Source organism: Pelophylax lessonae, assembly GCF_965119305.1.
Source record: "Pelophylax lessonae genome assembly, chromosome: 13".
Classification (NCBI taxonomy): domain Eukaryota; kingdom Metazoa; phylum Chordata; class Amphibia; order Anura; family Ranidae; genus Pelophylax; species Pelophylax lessonae.
Genome location: NC_138780.1, coordinates 160912774 through 160940413, shown reverse-complemented (window position 1 = coordinate 160940413; position 27640 = coordinate 160912774). Strand labels below are relative to the sequence as shown.

Sequence of the window (27640 nt, the reverse complement as noted above, 5' to 3'; positions counted from 1 at the left end):
CACACTTCTATTACTGTGTTAAACATGATTATTTTATGTGATATGTTTTAAAGGGGACATTGCAAAATTTTTCATTTTAGGGTTACTTATTTTGAAATTCAAATATACAGGAGCGCTGTTGTCCAATCTGTTTTTTTATTATTTTTGCATTAAGAACGAAAACTTTTTTTACATACCAATACATTAAATGTTTTTAAAAGTATGCAAGTACCTCAATTTGTCAAACTCTTGCAGTCCCTGTACAGCATGGCTCCAGTGTGGGAATAAGCAGTAACAAGGAGCCAACCAGTTCAAGTTCTGACAAGAAGCATGCCGATAGCAAGAGAAAGTGACAGATGAGCTCATCCCTGTGCAGCTTCTTTCATTGTCCAGTAACAGGCTGGTGAGGATCCAGGATGACCTAGGCTCAGAAGCAGGTTGGATGATGCTGGCCAACAGACAGAGGACATCTAGTGGTAGAACAACTACTGTGTGGGAAATCTCTGGATTTAAGACTCATATTGCATCAAAGGATGTTTTTTTTACTTTGGCATTTAATAGTCTATTCATTTTTATTATTTTTAGCTTGCGATAACCTATAATATAGCTTACAGAGGAAAATGTTTAAGTTTTATCCAACTGTTTATTGGCAACAAAACATGACCAACTGTGGTAAAAAGAAGATACATACAGATGAATAGCAATACAGAAAAGCTTCTATAAATCCAGATGCTTCTAAAAAGAAAACACAAATCTGCACATATAACATTTAACTGGAAAATTTCCCCAGACAATGTTAGCTATACATTTCAATTGTGCAGGGATGTCCCTTCTTTAACACTTCTTTGTAGAAAGGCTTCTAACAGAAAGACTTTTTCCAGAACAAAGTTATTTCTGTCAAATTTACACAAAATATAAAGATTGAGAAAAAAAAAAAAAATCATGTACTGAATATTTTCCAGCAAGTGGAAAATAAACAGAGAATGTTATTAAAGGGAGAAATGTTTTCTTTTTTTCTGTATATTTCAGAAACAGAATGAGATCACGTTCAGTGCTCAGAACCTGGATACTCTCAGGTACCATAAACCTTCCCCCAAAGTGAAAGACAAAATTAGCACACTTTATAACTTAGGTCAACTTCTGTTGTGAAAGGGATTCGTAGTTGAAATGGTAAGTCATCAGGTGGAAGGAGGATGGTAATACTGTCCATAGTTCCAGGCACCAGCGTTCTGGTAGTTGTACTGCAGAAACAGAAAAGACAATAACATTATTACCAATGTGAAAGATTCACAAGTAGTTACTACTACCTCACTTAACATTGTGTCCACACCTCCCAACCTCTCCTAAATAAACCCTACCTATACCAATTACATTACAAAATTACATCTTTTCCTTTAAAATTGTAAATTCTCAGCAAAAACATTTCGTACTGTCCTGGTGCCAAATCAAATACTCTCCAAGGTTCATACCTGGTACCAGTTATAGTTATAAGGTGATGGCACAGTTCCTGTTGCTGTTGCTGCAGCGGCCACTGGAGCAGCAGACACCACTGCAGGATCCTCAGTATGCAACCTCTTCGTCTCAGGCTGTTCTAACCTACAAAAAAAAATATGATGTAAAGTCAGTCAGTTTTTTTCTTATTAAAAAAAATAAATGAATAAAAGTATTCAGTGGCAATGCAGTCATAACGTGAAGTAATCAGAATGGATTCACTGTGGATAAACATTTTATTATTGACAGAGTACCAAGCTTTACATGCAATTTTTTTCCTAAATGAATAGACAAAAACTTGCAGTCACTAGAATACTCAAGAGTCCACTTCCAAGTTCACTAGAAAACAACCAGGTAGATCGCAAATGTAGTAGAAGATTACAAACAAGTTTAACAAGACAGGATTAGAAAATATTAGACCGCCAAGTAGCTATGCATCATGAATTCAAGAGGTGGTTAAAAAAACTTCCAATAAAGGAAACAGCAGCATCCGGTTACATATTGATCAAACTTTATTCCCTTTTCCTGCTCAGAGTTAAGCTGTATGGAGTACTTTCTTTAAAAGTAAATTTATTCAATATGAAGACCTTTCGTTAGCGTTTTGGTTTCTTTCAGAACAGCAGTAGAGAGGATTCCACACAAAGTATCCTTTTAGTTAGAGTCTAGATCCATCTAAAATAAATTCTGTAATTCAACAGGAGGCAGCACAGGAAAGAAACAATAAGTCCCCACGTCGTCAGAGCCAGGTGGGATATGTTCGATATTTATAAAATGTAAGTGCAAAGAGAAACTTTGGAACTAATTTATGTAAAATTAAGCAGCTGCAAAAAAACAACCCTTCACCATACTTTATTACCTTTTTACTGACCACGTTATGTCATACATCGGCGGCAAGCGGTGGGTGGAATGGGGTATACAGTTTACACTAAGTGCCAAGCCAACTTAAGGGTGTACAACCGCCAGAGATCCCCATTAGCTTTGCGATTTGCCCCACTGGCTACAGTGGAGTGCAACCGAGTCATCAGGTGTCAAATAGAGCCAACGTCCTTATAAAGAAAACCTGTCAAAGTAAATACACTACAACATAGGGGGCTATTGGACAACATTTCTTTAACTTTCCTTGGGACCAAGGGCCCAATTATTCCCAAAAAATGTATCTCTAAAAGCTGGCTGTAGCTCCACTCCCTTTTGAAGCCCAAATTACAGGCGTTCCTATGGGGGTAGGTAAAGTCAGCACACTCTCCTTTAACCACTTAAGCCCCAGCCCTATTTCGGACACTTTTGGTTTACAAGTTAAAACCAGTATTTTTTCCTAGAAAACTACTTCGAACCCCCAAACATTCTATATATTTTTTTAGCAAAGACTCTGGAGAATAAAATGTCGGTCACTGCAAAATTTTTTGTCACGCGGTATTTGCGCAGCGGTCTTTAAAACGCCATTTTTTTTAAAAAAATTAGAAAAATCACATTTCACTGCATTTAAAAAATACTAAACAGTAAAGTTAGCCCATTTTTTTTGTATATTGTGAAAGAGGATGTCACGCCGAGTAAATAGATACCCAACATGTTACAGTTTAAAATTGCGCCCCCCCGTGGGATGGCGACAAACTACGGTCAATAGAGATCTCAATCGGCGACGCTTTAAATTTAACAGTTACCAGTTTAGAGGTAGAGTGTAGCTCTTTTTTTTTTTTTTAATTATTGCCCACGCTCTGGCGATCGCGGCGATACCTCACGTGTGGTTTGAACAGCGATTTCATTCGCGGCTCGACTTGCGTATACGTCCCCTCCCGCTCACCCGGGTAACGATCGTGCGCTCCCGAGCCGCATCGGTCGTTACCGACGGAAAGCCGACCGTCGGCTTTAAACCACGGTACCGGGATGATGCCTCTAGCTAGAGGCATCATCCCGGTATAACCCCGCAAAGTATGCCGACGTACGGGTACATCAGTATGCGGTAAGTGGTTAAGCGGCGTGATCTGTTGCCAATATGAACAATTCAGCATGTTTATTTATAATTGCAAAAGATCATTCAGAGCTTTGGTTCTGTGTAAGGTGTCGGCCCTGTGTGTGTACAAGCAGATATATTACAGAGCTATAACTTCAAATCATCTTTTATTTATCACCAAGCAGCGCTGCTGGTACATTTATAACAGTGATGGATCACTCAGAGCTGTGGTTTTCTGTGAATCTCTCAAAGCTGCATTTACATGTGAACAGCCCAGGCGATGGACAACACTGACTGCACACATCCCTCCCCCGATCCAAGCTCAGCATTCCCTTCAGTGTTCTAACCTTGTGTTTGTTACCTGCTCACTTGCAATTACCTGCAGTAGACTGACTTATGTGGAGCTCCAGTGCTCAATTATGTGCAAGAAGCCTGCTTGCTACAAGTTTGTATTGAGGAACTGTTTTTTACATTGCATCTCATTCCTGCATCTCATTCCTGCCGTAATCTTTATTGACTGCCATCAACCTATAATGCCAATTTCCTTTCACTCAGGAGTCTGATTATAATATATCCACTTCCAGTTGGGAACGATACATAGAGCATACTGTTCAGACTGTCGGGATTGTTATGGGTGTGTGTTTGGGAGATTTAATCAAGCAGTGCAATACAATGATCACTAAAACCAGATAGTGGTACCTTTGGCAGTGTGGGCAGGTGCCAAGTCAAGCTGGAAAATTAAATTAGAATCTCCATAAAGCTGGTCAGCAGAGGGAAGCATGAAGTGCCCTAGAATTTCCTGCTAGAGGGCTGCACTAACTTTGGACATAAAAAACACAGTGGACCAACACCAGCAGACATGACTCCCTAAATCAGAGACTGTGGAAAGCAATTCATTTGGATAATAAGGTCCCAGAGTCTGAATGAAGAGTGGAGAGGCACAGAATCCAAGTTTCATACGGTCCAGAGTAAAGTTTCCACAGTCAGTCATGATATGGGGAGCCATGTCACCTGATGCTGTTGATCCACTATGTTTTATCAAGTCGAAAGTCAGCGCAGCCCTCTACCAGGAAATTCAAGAGCACTTCATGCTTCCCTCTGCTGACCAGCTTTATGGAGCTGCAGATTTCATTTTTCAGGACTTGGCACCTACCAAAAACACCAATTCCTGGTTTAATGATCATGTTATCACTGTGCTTGATTGGCCAGCCAACCCGCCTGACCTAAAACCCATAGAGAATCTGTGGGGTATTGTCAAGAGGAAGATGAGACACACCAGACCAAACAATGCAGATGAGCTGAAGGCTGCTATCGAAGCAACCTGGGCTTCCATAACACCTCAGCAGTGCCCCAGGCTGATCGCCTCCATGCCACGCCGCATTGATGCAGTAATTAATGCAAAAGGAGCCCCGACCAAGTATTGAGTTCATACTATACTGTACTTTTTTTGCAAGCCAACACTTCTGTATTAAAAATCTTATTGGTCTTGTGTAATATTCTAATTTTCTGAGATACTGAATTTTGGGTTTTCACTAGCTGTAAGCCATAATCAAAATTTTAAAAAGACTTAGGGCTCTTTCACACGGTCCGCTTCGTAGGCAGATCCGTGTTGCTCAGCAGGGATCGATCCACGATCCCCGCTGAGCCGGGCGGATGACAGCTCCGTCTCCGCTTGCAGAGCGGAGAGGGAGGTGTCTCAGCCCCCGCTGCCCTCTATGGGGGATCGGATGAGAGCGGACCGCTCGTCCGCTCTCATCAGATCCAATCCGCTCCGATTACTGAACGGATGGAAAAATAGGGTTTCCATCCGTCCAGATTTCACGCACAGGATCGGATGCGGATGGCAGCGGGTGTCAGCGGAGGTGTCTTCGCTGACACCCGCTGCCCCATAGAGCTGCATGGTGGATCCGATCAGATCCGCCTAAAAAACTGACAGGCGGATCTGATCGGACCGCCCGTGTGAAAGAGCCCTTACTAAAAAAGTCCATGTACTACTAGTATAGTATGCACTCTCATAAGATTAAAGGCAGCCCACCTCCTTCTATACAGATCTCGGCCATTTTTAGAGGAAAAACTCCTCTGTTCTCCCTCTGAGAACTGAAGTTGCTCTGAAAACTACAGAGAACTGAAAGCAGAAAAATACCTCCATTTAATAAATGTACACCTTTGCGAGGAATAGGCTGTGTGATCTGTTTTTGTGAATGGCAGCACTGGTCTTTAGAGAAGCGCTTTCTGGTGCACAGAGCTGTCCATCACAAATTTTGTCTCCTTCCTAGCAGCGTAGTCAGAAGAGGAAGACCTATAGAAACATCCTGCTAAGAAAACGAAGGGATGTGTTTGAACCAGACCAAGTGCCTGTCACCTACAGAGTACTAATATATATATATATATATATATATATATATATATATATATATATATATATATATATATATATATATATATATATATATATATATATATATACACACATACATCATACACACACACACACACACACACACACACACACACACAAAGACGTATGATAACGGACCAAATGTAAGTGAGAAAAAAAAAAAAAACACTTAATTACCCCCACAAAAGAAATATTTAAAAAAATTGTGGCCTCCCCAGCCCCACATATACACCTTTAAAACACACACTTCGAGGGGTTTCTACATACAAAAATGTTGATTGAGCTAGACAGGTTACCCATCGCCGCACACATTCGAGTGTAATAATTCTAAGACCATTATTCATGATTAACTCAAAACTGACCTGGTTACCAAAATGTGTTGTCTTTTCACAAGCGCAATTTTAAGGGTTGATATATTAAATATACATTTACTCAAAACCTAATTTTTTTTTTTTTTTAACTAAACATTTTTGCTTGACGAACCACTGCCATTATTGTGGAACTATGAAAATGGAACTACCACCATTTTATTCTCCTACGTTTTTGCTTTCATGCCATAAAGTGCTCGTAAACCTCGTAATGCAAAATTTCTCTAATACATGCACCATTTTATAGTTTGTTTTGTAAAAATCGAAACCGCTGTATTACTACCTCTCTATTTTCATCTCCAAGTCTGTCTCAGCTCTGAAAAACTCTAGTCCATGGGCGTGTCTATGGACTGGAGCTCAGGAGGCAGAGTTATGACATCACTGGCCCCACATCTCCGCTGTACACACACGCTAACGTCAGCTTAACAGTGTGCATAGTGCTGAAGTGTGTGCGTACCTCACTCCAGGGCCAGAGATGTCACGATTCCACCGCCCATGAACCAGATATTCCCAGAGAGCTGTGATAGGCTTAGAGATGAAAATACATAGGTAATACAGCGGTTTGGATTTTTATATAAATTATAAAATGGTGCATGTATTGGAGAAATGATGCATATGAGGTTTAAAACAAACACTTTTTCCAGTGGCAAATCAGGGAGGATTAGAGGACAAGCTGCTCGCATCGCTGTCAGACTGTGCACAAATGAGTTGCGGCACTTTGCTGATTTAGCTAAAATGTTTAGTTGAAATTTTTTTTATTTTTTGATTTGTGCAAAAAAAAAAAAAAATTTGTTTAGCAGAGGGGGAACACACTGGGGTGCAGTTTAATTGCACACACGGTTTTCGTTTTATTCTGTAAAAATTGCACAAACCCTTTTGTTTGCCCTAGACTTCTTTGCTCAGGTTATTGCAATCCACCCAAGGGGTGCATGAAAAGCCATATTCATACCCATTTTCAGATTTCCTCTTCAGATTTTCTTGCTCCTTTAAAAGTTTCTGATGTTCATCGTAGGTAGTCAGCAATCTAAAACCAAGCAATGAAATGATCACATATACACATATATATATATATATATATATATATATATATAGCTATTCAAGAGACAAAGATAAGATTTATTTACTCACTTGTTGATATCTGATCCAAAGTCCTCCAAGAACTCCACTTTCCTCTGTGAAAATAAGACTCGTGTAGCGATTGGCATTGAGCTCTTAATGACTTTGTCAAAATGGGACAGGATGTTGGCTTCATTTTGTTTCACATCTCCATTGAACTCCAAATCAATCAGATTGAGGTATAACTTGGTGTTTTCCTGCTCAGACACAGTAAAAGACTTAGTAAAAAAAAAAAAACTCTCCAAGGAAAAAAAAAAAAAAAAACACAAGTACAGTACTACAGGCAATGTCAGTTTAGAGGGACTGTTGTCTTCAGAAATGACATACAGAAGTCTTATTTGTCATCATTATTGCCTGAATGTTGTGTCAGCAGAGAGCAACTTAACCCATCAGAGAGACATGAAAGCAGGTATTCTGTGATCTGCCAATTACACTCCTGTAACCACCCCAATGATTCAGCTGGTTTTTTTCATCAAGTATATAGAATCTAAAACATTTAAATCAAATAATTTGTAGCACATTCCTGAAATATCAGTAAGTCTTTAATTGGCTGGCCATCAATGAAATCACATATTAGCAAGGTGAATTTACAGGCATTTCCTGTCCTAAGGTGACAACACTGTTGTAACCCTTATCTACGCATTGCGAAAAAGGATTACAGGCAGCAATGCCAACTCACAGTGCATCCAATCACACATATGGACAGATTTGCTCATCTATAGCGTTATACAATAAAATCTGCAATATACAGGAATCCAATAAATTTAAAGAAAACATTCACTTCACTTTAGATAGGTCACACACTATTACCCACACACTATATTACCAAAAGTATTGGGATGCCTGACTCTACACACACATGAACTTTAATGGGATCCCAGTCTTAGTCTGTAGGTTTCAATATTGAACTGGCCAACCCTTTGCAGCTATAACAGCTTTAACTCTTCTAGGAAGGCTGTCCACAAGGTTTAGGAGTGTGTCTATGGGAAAATTTGACCATTCTTTCACAAGGGCATTTCTGAGGTCAAGCACTGATGTGGACAAAAAGGCCTGGCTCGCAGTCTCCACTCTAATTCATCCCAGAGGTGTTCTATCGAGATGAGGTCTGGGCTCTGTGCGTACCAGTAAAGTTCCTCCACCCCAAACTCACTCATCCATGTCTTTACAGACCTTTTGTGCACTGGTGCGCAGTCATGTTGGAACAGGAAGGGGCCATCCCCAAACTGTTCCCAAGTTGGGAGCATTAAATTGTCCAAAATGTCTTGGTAGGCTGATGCCTGAAGAGTTCCTTTCACTGGAACTAAGGGGCCAATCCCAACCCCTGAAAAATTATTTGGACCAGTGCAGAAAGCAAGGTCCATAAAGACATGGATGAGCGAGTTTGGAGTAGAGGAACTTGACTGGTCTGCACAACCCGATAGAACACATTTGGTATGAATTAGCGCGAAGACTGAAAGCCAGGCCTCCTCGTCCACATCAGTGCCTGACTTAATAAATGCACTTCTGAAAGAATGGTCAAACATTCCCATAGACACTCCTAAACCTTGTGGACAGCCTTCCTAGAAGAGTTGAAGCTGCAAAGGGTGGGCCAACTCAATATTGAACCCTACGGACTAAGACTGGGATGCCATTAATGTTCATGTGAGTGTAAAGGCAGGCGTCCCAATACTTTTGGTAATAGTGTATTTAAAGTGCATGTCAACAGCTACAAGTACTATCGCTGCTGACTTAATAAAAGGTCACTTACCTGTCCAGGGATCACAACACATTGGCCCAATCTGAATAAATGGTTACACTATTTATAAGCAGCCAGTATAAATTTAAGCAAGTTCCCTGTTTAAGTAACAATATTCTTAATTCCATTCGGCCATCTCTGCCTTTTGCGCTATGCAGTGTGTAATACCGGTCAGACCTGAGTTCTTCCAAATGATAACTCTTCCAGTAGAACAGCAGCTAACACCAAGGAAAGAATATGCCATCCTATCTCTCCTTATCCATTTATCTCCATATATCACAACAGATCTTTCAAGCAACTCCAAACAACTTTGATTTGAACAACTTTTAGTTGCAATTTCAACTCACTTTATCTCTCTGAATGGCATCACTTAATACTTTCTTTGCCTTCGCGATATTCTTCTGAATTTTGACATAGTGGCGGGAAAGCTTTATTGCATAAAATGATAATTCGCTGTTGGATTTAGCATTGTTCATGGCCTCGGTCAACAGATTTTCTGCTTCACTTAAGTTTCCATGTCTTCTTTCAAGGTTGACTCGCCTCAGCCGAACCATCGCCAGACTTTCTACAGACTCTAATGTTTTCAAAATATTCTTGGCTTCTTCAACGTTACCTAGAAAATCAAGGAAAATTAAATTAAAGCTGAACTTGCACATAGCTTAAAGCGGTGTTCCAGCCTCTTCCCCCCATCCCTCTAAAAATTAAAAAAGTCAGCAGCTACACATACTGTAGCTGCGGACTTTTAATATTAGGTCCTGGAGTTTAGCAAGGTCGGCACCGCAGCCAATGTTTCCATCAGCTGTCTGGTGCTCCCGCCACCATTGCCGGTGGGGGAAGCCGGTAGTGAAGCCTTGCGGCTTTACCGCGGGTCAAAAAACACGCATTCGAGAAGCGCGCTGCGCATTTGGATTGGCGGCGGGGGAAGGAGGAGGGGGCCAAACTTCCCAGGGACGGGGCCATGGCGCAGTCTCCCGGAGGTGGGGAAGGGTACCCGTCAAAAAAGGTAACCGTTCCCCCCTCCCCACTGAAAGGGGGGGTAGGAGGAGGAAGCAAATGAGCGTTAGTTCCACTTTAGGGTGGAACTCCACTTTAAATATAATTGATACCATACCCCACAGAAGCGGTTTCATTTCTGGTGAGATACTTTGGGAGTCCCTTTTGAAGGTTTTACGCTGAACAATTCTTTGGCTTTTGCCATAAAGCTTTAAAATCTTTTAAGCAAATTGCACACAGAAATTTGCCATCCAGGCTTAAAGCAGAACTTTACCCATAACAATTAAAAATTCAATGTTCTTTAGCAAGGAACATACATTCCACATTAATAATTACGGTACCAAAATTAGTGAGTGCTGTAAACTGCCTCCAGCACTGTTTCCTCATGTCAGGGGTTGCCATTTTGCTGAAGCCATAAAGAGGAACTAAACCTTTAGATCTAACGGTTTCATAAAAAACGTTACATTCCTGGAATGCCAGGATTGCTAAATGTTCCATTTGCCTGTGTCAACTGTCAAACCATAAAATGGTTGGTATCCCAACAGATCATGTGCAAGCACAATGGCAGTTGCAGATCAAACAGAAGCAGGTTCCTTGGCTGTAAAGAATAGAGGGGGGTTTAATTGCGCTTTGAGGCTGTCAGCAGATTGCCTCTACAAACTCGGAAGTGCCTAAAAATGCCTTAAAAATAGAGAACAAGCATGAGCAGGACGAAACAGTATTAATGGATTTTGAACAGTATAGATACTTCCACTAAACAAAATTATAAACGCAACACTTTGTTTTTGCCTCCATTTTCATGAGCTGAACTCAAAGATCTAAAGACATTCTATGTACACAAAAGGCTTATTTCACTCAAATATTGTTCACAATCTGTCTAAATCTGTGTTAGTGAGAACTTCTTTGCTGAGATAATCCATCTACCTCACAGGTGTGGCATATCAATATGCTGATTAGACAGCATGATTATTGTACAGGTGTGCCTTAGGCTGGCCACAATAAAAGGCCACTCTAAAAGTGCAGTTTTATCACACAGCACAATGCCACTGATGTCGCAAGTTTTGAGGGAGCGTGCAGTTGGCATACTGACTGCAGGAATGTCCACCAGATCGGTTGACCGTGAATTGAATGAATGTTCATTTCTCTACCATAACCCGTCTCCAAAGGAGTTTCAGAGAATTTGGCAGTACATCCCACCGGCCTCAACTGCAGACTACGTGTAACCACACCAGCCCAAGACCGCCATAGCCAACATCTTCACCTCCAAGATCGTCTGAGACCAGCCACCCAGACAACTGCTGCAACAATTGGTTTGCATAACCAAAGAATTTCTGGACAAACTGTCAGAAACCGTCTCAGGGAAGCTCATCTGCATGCTCGTCGTCCTCATCGGGGGTGGCCAAACCTGACTGTAGTTCGTCATCGTAACAGACTTGAGTGGGCAAATGCTCACATTTGATGGCATCTGGCACTTGAGAGGTTCTCTTCAAGGATGAATCCTCCCGGTTTACACTGTACAGAGTAGATGGCAGACAGCGTGTATGGAGTCGTGTGGGTGAGCAGTTTGCTGATGTCAACGTTGTGGATCGAGTGGCCCATGGTGGCGGTGGGGTTATGGTTTGGGCAGGCGCATGATGTGGACAAGGAAAATAGGTGCATTTTATTGATGCCATTACGAATGTGATACCGTGACAAGATCCTGGAGGCCTATTGTTGTGCCATTTATCCACGACCATCACCTCATGCTGAAGCATGATAATGCACGGCCCCCCATGTTGCAAGGATCTGTACACAATTCCTGGCCAGCATGCTCACCGGACAGGTCACCCATTGAGCATGTTTGGGATGCTCTGGATCAACGTATATGACAGCGTGGTCCTGGCCAATATCCAGCAACTTTGCACGGCCTATGAAGAGGAGTGGACCAACATTCCACAGGCCACATTCAACAACCCGATCAACTATGAGAAAGATGTGTTGCACTGCCTGAGGCAAATGGTGGTCACAATAGATACTGACTGGTTTTCAAACCCACCCACCCCAATTACAGTAAAACTGCACATTTAAGGCCCCGTTCACATTGCCGCGATCCGACTTGGGGGGGGCGACCTCCGAGGTCACGGTGCGAGCAGCGCGCCGCGACCTCGGAGCGGCCGCCACGGACTTCATAACATTGAAGTCTATGGCGGTCGCCTCCGGGTCGCCCCAAAGAAGCTCCGGACCCTTTTTCTAAGTCGGAGCGACTTGTGTCGCTCCTATTAGAACAGGTCCGCAGCTTCCCTATGGAAGGCGACCTACGGCGACCTGTGAGTCGACCAGGTCGCCTCACAGGTCGCCTTATGCCCCATACACACGTGCAGATTATCTGCAGACTTACCAAACCCATATAATATGAGGTCAAACCTAAACACTTTCAATTTGTATGCAATCCGGCAGGCCCTTGCACTACATAGAAAAGGTAAGTCTGCAGACAAAAGTCTGCAGATAATCTGCATGTGTGTATGGGGCATTAGTGTGAACGGGGACTTAGAGTGGCCTTTGTGACCAGCCTAAGGCACACCTGTGCAATAATCATGCTGTCTAATCAGCCTCTTGATATGCCACACCTGTGAGGTGGATGGATTATCTCAGCAAAGAAGAAATGCTCACTAACACAGATTTGTGAATATTTGAGAGAAATAGGACTTGTGTACATAGAAAAGTTTTAGGTCTGAGTTCAGTTCATAAAAAATAGGGGCAAAAAAAGTGTTGCATTTATAATTTCGTTCAGTGTATTTTTAATGGCTTACATAGCTATAGCTGCAAAAGGGGCCAGCCTGGAGTGAACTAACCAGGGCTTCATTTTCTAATGTTCCACTTTAATAACTTTCAGGTTTCAAACAAACTGTATGATCGAAACTGGGGAACAAATTAGCTGAAAATCCATTTCAAATGTTTTAGTGATTGCTTGAATTGTCATCTTTTGAAAGAAAGTAATTGTAACAGCAAGGGGCAGTTTCCAGTAGACTGATTGGTTATAGGGCGCTCAGCATAAAATGAGTACACCCCTTTTGAGATTTTAATATCTCAATGAACACAAGAACAATTTGCAAACTTGACAAAACAGTTTTATAGAACATTGGTTTAGATTATTACCTGAAGGATTAATAATAACAGATTACAAAATCTTCAGTTTTACTCAATATTGTTGATGCAAAAATGAATACACCCCACAACAATAAAACTACTACATTTAGTATTTTGTATGACCTACACGATTAGGACAGCACCAAGCCTTCTAGGTAAAGAATGAACAAGTTGGCAACATATTGTAACATCTATCTTTTTCCATTCTTCAAGAAAAACCTTTTTTAGAGCCTGGACGGTGGATGTAGAGTGATGCTCAACTTGTTTCTTCAGAATTCCCCATAGGTGTTTAGATTCGGTTCAGATCAGGAGACATTCTTGGCCACTGAATCACTTTCACCCTGTTCTTCAGAAATGCAACAGTGGCCTTAGATCATTGTCATGTCGGAAAAGTGCACGATGACCAAGGGCACGGAGTAATGGTAGCATCTTATCTTTCAATATAGAGCAGTAAATCTGAATTAATAATACCATCAATGAAATGCAGCTCCCCAACACTAGCAGCCCCACAGAAGGGCACTACCACCACCATGTTACACTGTAGGCACCATTCATTTTTCTTTGTACTCCTTACCTTTGCAACACCATACAGTTATAAAGCCATCAGTTCCAAAAACATTCATCTTAGTCTCATCACTCCAGAGTGCAGAGTCCCAATAGTAGTCTTTTTCAGAATGGGCCCTTGCAAATTCTAGGTGGGCTCTGGGAGAGGCTTCCTTCGTGGACAACACCCATGCATGCCATTCCGCTGCAGTGTATGCCGTATTGTATCACGGGAAACAATCACCCAATTTGGCTTTCTACTTTAGCTAACTGCACTGAACTTGCATGGCGATTTTATTCAACCCTTCTCATCAGAAGACGCTTCTGTCGAGGTCTTGACTTCCGTGGATGGCCTGGAAGTCTGGGATGGTTGCAGTTCCATCTTTGTTAAATTTTTGTATCACTTTTGCTACAGTATTCTTAGGCATGGTTCACACTCGTGCTCCGACTTTGGGAACACGTCGCAAAATGTGTACAAATCAATGGTTCCCTATGAGAGCCATCTTGGCTGGTCCGACACAAGTCGGTCCAACTTTGAAAAAGGTTCCTGCACTACTTTGGTCCATTTTAAGCCAATTCGATTTTCATCCAAGTCAGATCCTCGTCCTAATCATCCGACTTCTGACATGGGGATTGCAGCAGCATGGAAAGGAATTTATGTCCCACTGGGACTGTTTTGATTGGTCAAAGGACAAGTCGGGCTATCTCAAAGTCAGAGCAAAAACACATGTTCATTCAAGTCGCATGGAAGTAGGAACGATGTAGGACCAATGTCGCAGGACAAAGTCGGATTGACAGTTGTGTCATACCAGTGTGAACCTGGCCTGATACGTAAAACTTTGCTTATCTTCTTGTAGCCTTCGCCTTTGTGTAAAGAATCCTCTCAGGCCTTCGGACATCTCTTCCATGTGGTGCCATTGCTGACAGCATGAAATAGGAATTGTTTTCTTGGTTAGGCGACACCCTTTTATAATCAACTGTCTGCTGGACAAATGTTTAATGAATAAATAGACTCACCTGTAGTTGAATTCTTGTTAATTAGGATTTTGTCTAAACTTTAGCTTTGCTCCTAATGCCCCGTACACATGCATCGATAGTTGGCCGTGAATTTTCGGCCAACGTCCGATTGGCTGATTTTCGGCTTGTTAGTATGATGCTTTCGACAACCGACTCCGACTTTTCAGTCGAATAAAATCTGGTGTGCAGGCTATAAAATTTTTGTTGGCCGTCAACAGAACGGCCGATTTTCCGTCAGTCAGTACAGATTTCGGCAGACAAAAATCTGATGAGCAAGACTGGGCATGCTCAGAGAAGAAAAAACACACGGAAAGTAAACCATCACATGACATCACTTCTGAAGTTGGTTTTTGTTGGCCGAGAAAATGTGTGTGCAGTCTAAAGCACATTCCAACCAACACAACAACACTGGACAAAAGTCGGCCAATAATCGATGCGTGTGTACAAGGCATAAGACTTTCATTTGAGTGTATTCATTTTTGCAACATGGTCTTGAATGAATTTGTTATAAAAAAAATACTTGTGTGTGCAAATTAACAAATCTTGGTTGCAATCAATGGCCCGCATTTGTGGGACTATTTTGTAGTACAGTGTCCCATTGAAAATGTTGATTCTGAAACGAAAGTAAAGGTTTTCTGACAAATCTGTTGGGGTGTACTTGTTTATGCTAAGCACTGTATGCGATTTCTTTTTCCACTGTAAACAAAAGCTAATGAAAATCTTCCAAAACGACCAAAAGTATTGCAGAAATGCATTCCATTTTCTTTTTAACATGGGTATCTATGGAAAACCTTCACATCAATGCATTTTTGTGCCTCTGTTTTTTTTTTTTTGGAAAGGACCGGGGACTTTTTTTCCTGCAGCGTTTTGCATGTAATAGACTTCAATGGACCTGCATCCAAAATGCAAAAAACAAAATTGCGGCAAAAACCCATGGAAAGCACAGCAAAGCACTACAGATATGCTCAAAAGCAACAGGCATAGCTGTAAATCAAGCCTAAGAGAATGACGAGTTTACTACTATAGGGAAGGAAAATTCACTCTTGTTTTAAACCCCAAATCCCAGCTGCTTAGGTGCTGATCTGCAGATCTCCTTGTTTAGCAATTTGTTTCAGAAAGGATACAGTTTAAGGATTGAATTAATTTCTGCAGAACAGGAAGGGGTAAAAAGATTGCAATTTGTTTAGAAAAGAAAAAAAAAAAACCATTAACAATAAAAAAAAACACTTAAATACAAGGATTTTACAGTGGGTACAGAAATTGAATTTGCTTTCATGTGCATTGAGAGAGACAGACAAGACATTTGTGGAAACTTGAAGGACCTTACGCCCAAAGCTGGCATCAGCTACATCTGGTAGACCAGGAGCAGGAGACCAGGTGGTATTCCTACAAATCTGGGGAAACTGGTTGCCTAAGCCTAAAAAGCACAGGAGCAGCTCAGACGTTGTGGGAGGGGGGGGACCTGATCCATGGCAGATTACAAGCGTTTTTGTTAGATGTCAATGCAGGACTCCAAACACCTGAAAAAAGCGAGAAAAAACGCCTGAGAAAAGCCCAAAAAAACACCTGAAAAAGATACGCTCAGGTGTGAATGGAGCCTTAGGGCCCATCCAAAATTACAAGGGAACTAGTCTCTGGAAAAAGCAGTGGCTGGCAAAGACTTCACATGGGAGAACTCCTGCATTATGGTTTTAAAGAATAAGAGGCAGTCTCTGAAACAGAACAGGATTCGAGAGACTTGACTATTTGATGGCATCGACAAGTCAAATGGGAAGTAGGCCTTCAACATACAATGATAGACCTTGCAGGAAGTGAACTTCCAAGTCTGAGTACCATAGAAATCACAGAGTCCGATGCTTCTGCCCCTTAGAACCTGGTCTTCAACAGCCATGCTGTTAAAGCCAGCGATAACAAATCAGTCTTTGAGACATTAGATTCAGAGTTTGGCAAGGCACAATGTATCTGCCAGAATTCTTAAAGGTCGGCCTATTACATCCACCTGGGATAATCCAAAGCATTGGGAATCCTCAGAATGCCCCTAAATCGCAATCCTTCAAAACAGGCAAGAAAGAAGTTCCAGGGGAGCAAAGGCAAAGATCAAGGTGAACTGCTTTTATCAGTGGATCCCTGCACCTAACTACAAGCCTGTCCAGTTAGCTGTTGAACCTGGAGGTCAACAACTGGTGTCCCCCATCTGTGGTGCAGTCCTGGAATTCCTCCAGCTACAGCGTTCCCTGCATGGACAAGGTGCTTATAGATTTAAAAGGAACCCATTCAAGGCTTTGAAATCAAGGATGTGGTAAATGCCCTCGAGTTTTGAGAACGTTGGGGTTAACTCCCTTAAACTGCTCTGCAGGCAGAAGGAGTTATGACACCTTGGTCCAGAAGGCCTGACAGTCTAATGAAAAGCTGACAATCTGATCAGATATAGGAAGGTCTGAAAGGAGAAAAAGTGAGGAAGGGGCAGAGAGAAAAAAAAAAACACTGGTTTGTAACTCTAGGACCCCTATATTCACACCCAAGCATTTGGAACACAAGATGCCCAAGCATTGGCAAAGGCCAAGTGGGGGGTGCACCTTCATACCAAGGAATGCTTGTGTGAGGGTCTGGCAGACTTGAGATGCCAGACTCTGCGGGTGGACATGAAGTCATGCTTCAGTAAGGGGGAAATCTTGACATCAAAGTTGAGGTAGTGAGAAAATGAAAAAGTCACTTGGTCAGAAGGAGACTGCAACTTAGGCTTCTTCTTCTGGGGAAGACGAGTGATCTTACTACCAACATCTTTGAAAGTTGCATTGTCCCTCTAAGGGCAAGTGGATCGAACACTTCCTACAAGCGCCATCCAGCAGACCTGATCCATGTCCAGTAACCCCTCAGGAAAGTCTTACACCCAACCAGCCTACTGACTAGTTTTCTTCAAAAAGACAGGGCAAGTGCAGAAACGCCAGGATCTGAATAGCACTTGCAGCCAGCAACCAGAACGAAGTCTGGAAATCAATATGAGCAGCACTAATGGATGATTATAAGGTAGCCATTGACGAACCCTAATAACCATGTGTAAATTTCATATATGAATATAATCAAATGTTAAATCAATGTGAAAGGAAAAGTCTTAATATCCGTGTAAAAACAAATACCTTCAGTAGAAGTGACAACACATTACAGTGAAAGTGACATGACATTAAAGTGAAAAATGTGCAATGAAATAAAGGCCATATATAAATTCCAATAGGTGTATATAAAACCGATCTTCAAAACTTGTTCCAAAGTGGGTACTGAATGAAAACCTACGACCAAAAGATGTAGTGAAGAAATCCACCACCAACATACAGAGAGGCTTACCGGAGCAAGTGGACCCAGTTTGGCGTACGCCTAATGGGTCAACTCATGCCATGGTGTATGCACACCTGATAGGCAAGGGGAGAAAGATATTGCAGTTCTCCACACCACTCTCCATGCAACTCTTTCTACTCGAATACTCCTTATCCACCCTCAATGGAAGGATTCAGTAGGAAATGGCAACAACACTCTTGGAGAAAAATGTGTGCCTAAGAGTGTTGTTGCCATGTGAACACATGCCAGAGTGAAAGCAAATTTTTTAGCACCAGACCTAAGTAAAACTCAACTGATGACCTATAGGAGGGTTTTAAAGTGTCGCCTATGGAAAATATAGGGTACTGACATTTGCCACCGTTTCACAGGGGAAAGCAAATTTAAGGTTGGGTATCTATTTACTCGGTACAACCTCATCTTTTAGATTTAAAAAAAAAAATGGAGAATTTACTACATTTGTGTGGTCCAAATATTAACTTTAGTGCATTTTTTACCAAAATTTTGAGTTTTCTAGACCTTTGCGGTAATGTGGGGCATAAAAAATTTGGAATTACCTCTAATTTATTCTCTAGGGTGTCTGCTTTCAATAAAATATATAATGTTTGTAGGTTTTATGTAATCTTCGGGGGGCTTAAATGATTTTATAATCAAGCGTGCAAAAAAAAAAAAAAACACCCAAAAAACTGCTCTGGCAGGGAAAGTTAACCCTACTGCTAAATATCTGGAAATCTCGTGACCCCAAATTCATACTGGCCAGAGACCATAATGTCTCAGGGAATGCATGGGAGATGGCCTCAAAGACGAAGCTTTCAAACAATGTGTAGTTTTATCGGTGTTTTTGGTATCTTACCTTGTTGCTCCTCAAAGGCAGCCCACAGTAAATGAGCTAAAGGCTTTTTCCGTAGGTGGATGGTGCAGGCCCGGGTGTAGACATGTCTTGCTCCTTCAGCACTGTGACGTTCCATATACTTGGCATACTAGACAAGAAATGGACACACACTGTTAATTTCACCAAGAACAAAAGAAATGTAAAACGTGAACAATAGAATTCTTGTTTTAAACCCATTCAGCACCTTTATTGAACCACTAGACTAGATTCTGTAAGGAAGGGCGAAGGGAGGCAACGCTGTTGGCATATGTAGCGGTCAAATCTGGTTGCAAGCAGACCATCCCCCTAATGCAATAGATACAGTTATAGATAAACAAAATTCAAAGAAAGAATACAGGGTTAGGCAGGAATTCAATGTGTCAGAATTGGGAGGACATAAGAGGAGAGGATGGCAGGAGGCTTACCTTGATCCAAAACTCCTCATAGAGGGCGCAGGCAATGACACATCTCTCAAACAGGATCACCACACGCTCATGTGCCCCATTCTCCATCTCAAATTCCAAATATTCTTTCCAGTTATTCAGCTGGATTTTCTCTAAAGCTTTCACATGAAAGTAGGGACGTTTAATCTACAAAAAAAGAAAAAAAAAAAAAAAGTTATAACAGGCAAAGAGTGGAAGATGTATAGTCTGGAGAGTCTACTGACTGCTGCCCCCCCCCCCCCCTCCTACACTTGTTCAGGTCATAAGTTTCAAGGCAAGGAACTCTGGAACTCTGCCATGACGTTGAGGTAAAATGAGGGAAACCATGGCAACAAAGAAGCAGCATCTGTATAAAAATCAAATGACACTTCAACTATACCAGTAAGGACATATTCCTTAATGACAGATGGAAGGGGTGTGCCCCGAGTACATAAACGTCTTATTATTCCTGTACTCCACGCTATAATTTGACAGATTGTTGCTTATAAACACTTTAAAAGATGTATCTTTTTTTTTTAATCATATCTATCTAGGTGGATGCAGCAATGACCTGATGCTACATCTGTCCCCCGCCAGCTCTAATGCCTCGTACACACGCATCAATATATTGGCCGGGAAATTTCGGCCAACGTCTGATCGGCCGATTTTCGGATTGTTAGTATGATGCTTTCGACAACCGACTTTTCGGCCAAAAAAAATCTGGTGTGCATGCTATAAAATTTTTGTTGGCCGTCAACAGAACGGCCGATTTTCCGTCAGTCAGTACAGATTTCGGCAGACAAAAATCTGATGAGCAAGACTGGGCATGCTCAGAGAAGAAAAAACACACGGAAAGTAAACCAGCACATGACATCACTTCTGAAATAGATTTTTGTTGGCGGAGAAAATTCGTGTGCAGTCTAGAGCACATTTCAACCAACAAAACACCACTCTGGACAAAAGTCGGACGATCGGTCGGCCGATAATCGTTGCGTGTGTACGAGGCATAAGACTTAAGAACCAAGTGAACACCCCAAATCGCTCAGTTCTCAGAGTAACCTGAGCAGAGAGCTGGTAAATAGTCACCTCCATCTGCTCACGCCCCCCCACGCTTACTGGAGAAGTGGGCTGTGGAGCAGGGCGGAAGAAGCTGGCTCAGGCTCTCAGCTGCCCAAAGTCTGCTAAAAACCGATCACAGGAGTGCAGAACAAACTACACTCCTGTGATCAACAGGAGAAGTACAGCCAAATGAGCTTTAGCTGTATTTCTTCTTTAAAACAAAATGCTGCTTCTGGCTCACACCACAGTAATCAGTGCTGGCAACAGTAACACCCTTTAGCATGCAGACTTTCAAAAAAAAGAGGAGGGGCATGTCTACTCCAGTCTCTTAATATGTACCAATTCACACTATCGTTTTTCTGCTAATTTCCCAATGCCCGACTATGTGCAACATGCAGAATTTTTTTTTTTTTTTTTTTTTTTTTTTTTTTTTAGTATAATCAGGTGTTTTTGGCCCCAAAGAATTTAATGGGAGCAAATGTAAATGCGCCATACATACATTACTGCACATGTTTTTATATGTTTTTAAAAAAAAAAAAAAAAAACGCTTGAAAAATGCCTGTAATATGGCTGAACAAAAAAAAAAAAAAACAGAATACATTCTGCTAGTGCTCTGCTCAGGTGTGCCTGCAGTCTTACAGATTTCTGGTGCCTAGTACACCGCAGAGTCATATTTAACAAACTGCACAATTGCTGTAACAGGAAAGACAAGGTAAGACAAAAAATGATTAGTACAATGTTTGACTGCATAGCTGTTTCTGTGACTGATTATCCTTACCACTCTCGAGGAGTGCTGGGACAACATACATGGCATGTTAGACACCACATCACACGTGTAAGAGGTTTGGGTCTTAAGCGTTAAGAGTGCAAACTTCTAAATGTGGTAAGCTATTGCAGCCAATGAGAATGCCATCTGCTCAAATCAGAGCAATATCTGATGGATCTAACCAGTTTCTATGGGTAACTACAAATAAGCATAAGGTATATTTATATCGAGCCTGTCTGCGCATATCTTAATACCCAACATTTTAAGACATTCTTCACCAGATTGGCCATATGCAGGTTTTCTGTAATCCAATACACACAAGCCTCAAAGAACAGTCATTCTCTCACCAGCAGTCTATGGCACTAAAGGTGAACTGTGTGTCCCTACAAATGGTCTTAAAGCAAGGCCTGGGGCCAAATAGAAAATTACTCTATGGACCTAGTTAAGGATATCGGGTTGTTTTTGGATATTAGCACTCCCAGCTTCAGAAACAAAAAAAAACAAAAAAACTAACTATTGATAGGTTATCTTGAGGGAACTGAACACATTAAAAGCTACAGAAAAAAAAAAAAAAAAAGCAAAAATTGATTGAGCGATCTCAGACAATATCATGACTGCAGGACAATATATAATTTCCAACCCTGGATGACTGAGCAGAAGACCTTTATTCTCGTAAAAATGTTTATCCTGCATGTAAACCTGAGCGATTAGAACACAGATACCCTTTTAAACAACAAATACACAAATATATATTTGCACGACAATTTAAAACATTTTTTCTTTTTTTTTTTAACTTTTACACAGTATCCCAAAGGGCATTTATTTTTTTCTTATTTTGAACATGTGACCATACTGGGGGGGGGGGGGGGGCTAGAAACTCCTGCTTAGGTTTCCCTGCAAACAGGTTGGAAAAGATCTGGGTCATGTGACAGCTGTATATCGATTAAGGGAAAAAGAAAAAAACAAACAAACCAAAATCGAAGTACCTTTAATAATTACAGTGCCATCATCCACATATAGAAATAGAAGGAAAGATGTAAATTAAACAGTGTGTTTTTAGTATCACTTTAAGCTCCAAAAGAGTAAATTCTTAAACAAAAATGTACTAAAAACTTAAAATTGTTACTTACTCCTTCCTCAAAGGTCCACCTCTTATGGACTTCATTTTCATTGAGGTTAAAGATTTCTTGATGCACCTCAATAATTCTATGTCGCATGTTTTCGACTTCTGTTGTGCGCTAAGAAAACAAAACAGATCTTAATACAGATGATAACATGTCACTTTAAAAACGCAAACTTAAAGTAATAAAAAAAAAAAAGATGGCCTAAAAGTTAGTTCATCCAAAAATCAGGTTTCAGTTCTGGACACAGATGCGAAGCAGGTTGCAAACATCCATCAGCTTTATATATGTGGGCTTAATTCTGAGAATTCAGGAAGCTGAAAAAAATTCCGTTTTCTGGCTTAAAAGGTGTAATGCATTGAGTGAGAATGCAGTGTGGAATAGGATTTTTGCAGTCACTAAGATCCTTTTTCTTGGATTGGAACACAGGGTTATAGGTCTATATGCCTCGGTCTCCACTAGTGCGGCTACGAAGTCGTGCTACTTCTAGCACGACTTCGTAAACTGCGGCTTCAGTGAGACTTGTCCCTCATATATAGAGGGAAGTCGCACTAAAGACGGCTCAAAAGGAGTGCACAATCTACTTTTGAAGTTGCCGCAACTGAAGCCGCGGCAGTGGAAACGGGCCCCATTGAAAACAATGGTTTTTGACTTGCTGTGCGACTTGACATGTGTCAAGTCGCACTAGTGGAAACCGAGCCTATTAGGTTAAGTGGCTCTGCAGCTTACGCATGCATTTGCAAAATGTGTGTAAACGAAACCCTTTGTGAACGCAAACTGTTAGACAGGAAAATTCGGTTGGTTACAGGCTGGTCGGTAAGTTGAGCTGGGAATTTTCTTTTTTTTTTGGTTTGTTTGATCTTAGAGGAAGTAGCCTTCCTAGCTGTTAATATCACAAGAGTCACAATTCAGACACATCCAACTCAAAACCTGGGCTTAAACAGCCATGTCATTAAAGCCAGGGACTGTAAAACAGCACAGCCAATTGATCAATCCAACAGAGCCCACTGAGCATCCACCAGGAGTCTAGTATTACCCAGGTCGGGGGATCACATCTGCCTGAATCAGTCTGGAATGCCCTCCATTGCAATTCAGTGAAGCAGACAGACATTTCAGCAGAGGAAAGGCATAGCTAAAGGTGTACTGATCCCACAGAGCCACCAGAACATCCACTGCTTACGCGCCAGGATCCATGTACCTGAAGGCAAACTTGAAGAACAGATCTACTACATCCAGTGTCCCCACACCAGAAAAAGGTCCTGGCACACCTCCACGTTTAACTACCATTCTCCCAGGTACAGAAGTTGCTGGCCGAGTTGGACTGCCTGTTGGAATATAGCGTTCTGCCAAAAACAGAATCTGATATAGCTTTCTTGCTGCTGACCAGACTTCTGTTTCTTTGTTGATGGTTGATGTATCCCACTTTTATAGCATTGTTCTATGGAATCCACTCAAACCACTCTAATGTCTGGACAGTAAAAGACACTGTCAAAAAGTCCACAAAAGGGTTATCTAAAAATCCCACAATGGTAAAGCCAAGAGAGTGTAATAGGTAAACTGCAAACACCCAAGATGCCGGGGCCAGGACAAAGGACAGGGTCAAACTGGTAGTGGAGGGTTGCCACAGCAAAATGTAAGAACACTGATGTCCACAGAAACCAGATCTAGATGAGGTGGCTGAGGGATGGGAATATTAAAGAAAGGATGCTTTACAGTCAGAAAAAGTAAATAATTCAGACTTCTTATGATGAGGATTGGTGCTTTGTCCACTGCTAGCATCCTTACAAATAGTATCAAGGTGATCTGAAAAGACAGTGTCCATTGAAGGCCATGCAAAGACGCATATTGCAGGTACTGCATTACAGCACTTTAATCAAAGTAACCCGCATGTGTGAAGGAACAGCAGAGCCATTAGAGATAAGCCAGTAAGCTCCCAGTGAGTTGTCCCAACAAAGATGTAAAGCAACAGTTATGTGCTCCACACCTTCTCTAATCATGGGATCAACGGTAGCAGTGGGCTAATTTGAGCTTAGTCATCCATGGTTTGGCAATGTAAAGTCCTAGTCCGATTACAGAGGAGGACAGGGCCTGTCAGTGAGAACCAAGTTCTAGAGGAATTCCAATTGCTTATCAGTTGGGTCCTTAAAGGAAAAGTTCACCTTTCATAACATGTTACACACCAGAAACACCCCCACCCCGGTGTGACAGTATTCCTTCCCCCTGCTAGCTGTCAACATTTATTATTTTTTTTTTAAAAACGCAGCGATGGGGTTGTTCACAGAGTCTACCAGTCAGAATGTATCGGCTTCCTCGTACAAGGTACAAGCAAGCCAAATACACTGACAGATCAGCAAAAGACCTGCATGACCTAAGCGATCTTCGGATCGTTGGTGCAATGCTTTACAGGCTCCCAAAATAATAAATGCACTTTTTTACCTGCAAAAAAGTGCGCATTTATTTTGTCAAAAGATGAACATATGCTTTAAAGACAGGCACGTCTTTCACAGTAATGGCAAGCATTGTTAAGGTGGGACACTACCAGCTCCGCAGTGAGGATAAACCACTTTTGTAAACAAATCCTCACTGAACGGGTACAATGGCAATACATGCTTGAGGGGGAGCAAACAGTTTTTTTTTTTTTAGAGTGTCTGAAATCTCCATAGAGTTGGAAAAGTGGGTGCAATGACAAAGCTTTGCTGCCTTAGAAGCTATAAGTATCCAAGGCTGGAAACAGGAAAGGGAGAACAGGTCCTCTATTTCCAAAGTAGTGAGCACTGCCTGCATCGATAAGATCCTAAACAAGTTTCCTTTCATTTGGAAGTGATAAAAGTAGATTGGCTCCTCAAGGGCAAGCTCATTAGTCAGACTGGATTAATTGAAAATAATGCCTCGTACACACGCATCGATAGTTGGCCGTGAATTTTCGGCCAACATCCGATCGGCCGATTGTCGGCTTGTTAGTATGATGCTTTCGACAACCGACTCAGACTTTTCGGCCGAACAAAATCTGGTGTGCAGGCTCTAAAAATTTTTTTTGGCCGTCAACAGAACGGGCGATTTTCCGTCAGTCAGTACAGATTTCGGCAGACAAAAATCTGATGAGCAAGACTGGGCATGCTCAGAGAAGAAAAAAAACACACGGAAAGTAAACCAGCACATGACATCACTTCTGAAGTTGGTTTTTGTTGGCCGAGAAAATTCGTGTGCAGTCTAGAGCACATTTCAACCAACACAACAACACTGGACAAAAGACAGCCGATCGGTCGGCTAATAATCGTTGCGTGTGTACGAGGCATTAGACAATGACTCAGAAGCCACCAGAGCAATGAGAAAATTAGATCACCTGCAGGGAAAGGTGCAGGAGTGTGCCTGTGACCCCCTGCCTGACTGCAGGAAAAATCTCGGCTGAGAGGGAAGAGCAACAGTCCATATCCAAAAGAGCTAAAAAGAGGACTCTGATTATGAATTAGACTCTAGGGGAGGACAGCACAATTCTGGACATCCGCACCATCAGCAGGCATATTACAAGCAGCCCTAGTGAAATAAAGTGAGGTGGGAGTATTTAATACAGCTTATTACATTTGTTTTAGGTTTTATTGTGTTTGTAACAGACATGTTGGTTATCTGAATTTTTATGTACACGTATGACCGCCATGTGAGGTCATTCCTCCCCCCTGCTTATCCTGATCCGATTAAGCCGCGTTCAGGTAAAACACGTCAAATTATGGAGGGTCTGGGTGGATTCTCTGATTTTATCCTCGACAACGTTTTTGCTACTGCCAATGTCATTGGGGTGGTGTTGGCTGGCTTCTTCTGTTTATCCCACAATGCAGTGCTCAGGCCTTCAGGTCAATTGCCATGACAAGAAAGGGGGGTAAATAAGAGCTAAGGATGAAGGTATGTATATATGTGACTGGCTGCCATGACAAGGTTATTAAACCTACATAAGCACAAACGCTAACCTATTTCAAAGCTTACACAGGCTTTGACTAGGTGCAATAGATCAATAGGGAAGCTTGAAGAAGTGAATACCAGTGGGTCCGGGGTGAACATTTAAAGACTATTTTACAAACCTTGATAATCCTTAATTCACCCAATCTCCCTTTCTCCATAGGAGAGCGCTTTATTAGGATAGATTTTCCAGGTAGGAGTTCCTTTCCGCTACTGGGAGGCCACTTTGCATAAGTGAAATGAAAACTTTTACCATATACTACTTTAAAAGCAGAGTTCCAGCCTTTTTCTGTGTTTATTAATAGTCCGTAGCTACAAAAAGCGTAGCTGCTGACTTAACACACACTCGCATGTCTCACGATCCAGCGATGCGCCTGCCCGAAGCCTCGATCCACTACCTCTCCTCTTGGTGTCATCACTAGTGTGGGCACCAGGCTGTGACAGCTTGCGGCTTCACAGCCCAGTGTCAGTCACACTGCGCGTCCTGAATGGCCGGGCAATCTTCTGAGACCTCTGACATGTCCCAGAAGATTGCATGGAGGGGGGGGGGGGGGGGCGGAGAGAGGAAAACCTCAGCTCGGGGCGCCGCAGCGGAAGTTCCACTTATGAGTGAACCTTGGCTGTTAAAGGGTTTTTCTTTTTATTAAAATTAAAAACGTGTTATTCTTACCTGCTTGGTGGAAAGTTATTGCACAGAGTGGCCTCAAACCGCGGCTAGGCCCTGCCCCCTCCTCACATGATTTGAATGACAGCAGCAGGAGCCAATAGAATCCTGCTGCTGCCTCTATGTCCTGTGTGGAGAGGAAAACTGACCAGTGCCGCTGCAGTTGGGCATAGCACTGGATCAAGATGGGTCTCAGGTAAGTATTTAGGAAAAATGAGGGGGAAATACAAGTGGTGGGCTTTTTTTTACCTTAATGTAGGGAATGCATTAAGCTAAAACATGTTTAGGCTTTAGAACAACTTTAAAACCCCATTATAAATGACCAATTTTCGGACCTAACAAATGTTATTTATACATTTGACACGACTGGATTAGCAAATGAAAGCATGTCTGATATGGTCCACCAGCATTTATTCTCAACCAGAACCACATTTTTAATACGTTACATACGAAAGGTCACAGCTCACCTTTGCTGGGTCAGTTATCTCTTCCAGGCCAGTTGGATATTCAATTTTCACTCCACATTGCTGGCTCATTTCAGCCAGCTCTTTTCGCATTTCGACAAATTTTTCAGGCGTTAAAAAAGCTCTAGGAAGACTACCTTGAATGTGTTCTTTAAACCTAGATGGAGAACAATTCAGTGCAGTGTTTGTGTCTATACAAACCAATTATACATATCGAATAAAGGAAGGAAGGTTTATACAACCTACTATTCACTCAATCTGTAAAGCAGCATTTCATG

General features: G+C 41.8%; 1 protein-coding gene across 1 annotated transcript in view; it reads right to left on the bottom strand.

Annotated features, from left to right (window-relative positions):
• Window positions 1–602: 602 nt before the first annotated feature.
• The window catches only part of PRPF39 (pre-mRNA processing factor 39), a 46755-nt gene continuing 19717 nt past the window's right edge, over window positions 603–27640 (bottom strand). The window contains exons 5-13 of the mRNA XM_082275760.1: window positions 27366–27519; window positions 22293–22400; window positions 19341–19505; window positions 18898–19024; window positions 9383–9648; window positions 7313–7497; window positions 7134–7208; window positions 1449–1575; window positions 603–1220 (exon numbers count right to left, since the gene is read on the bottom strand). Coding sequence (XP_082131886.1) covers window positions 1158–1220; window positions 1449–1575; window positions 7134–7208; window positions 7313–7497; window positions 9383–9648; window positions 18898–19024; window positions 19341–19505; window positions 22293–22400; window positions 27366–27519 — 1270 coding nt within the window. The 3' untranslated portion in view covers window positions 603–1157. The remainder of the gene's footprint in view (window positions 1221–1448; window positions 1576–7133; window positions 7209–7312; window positions 7498–9382; window positions 9649–18897; window positions 19025–19340; window positions 19506–22292; window positions 22401–27365; window positions 27520–27640) is intronic.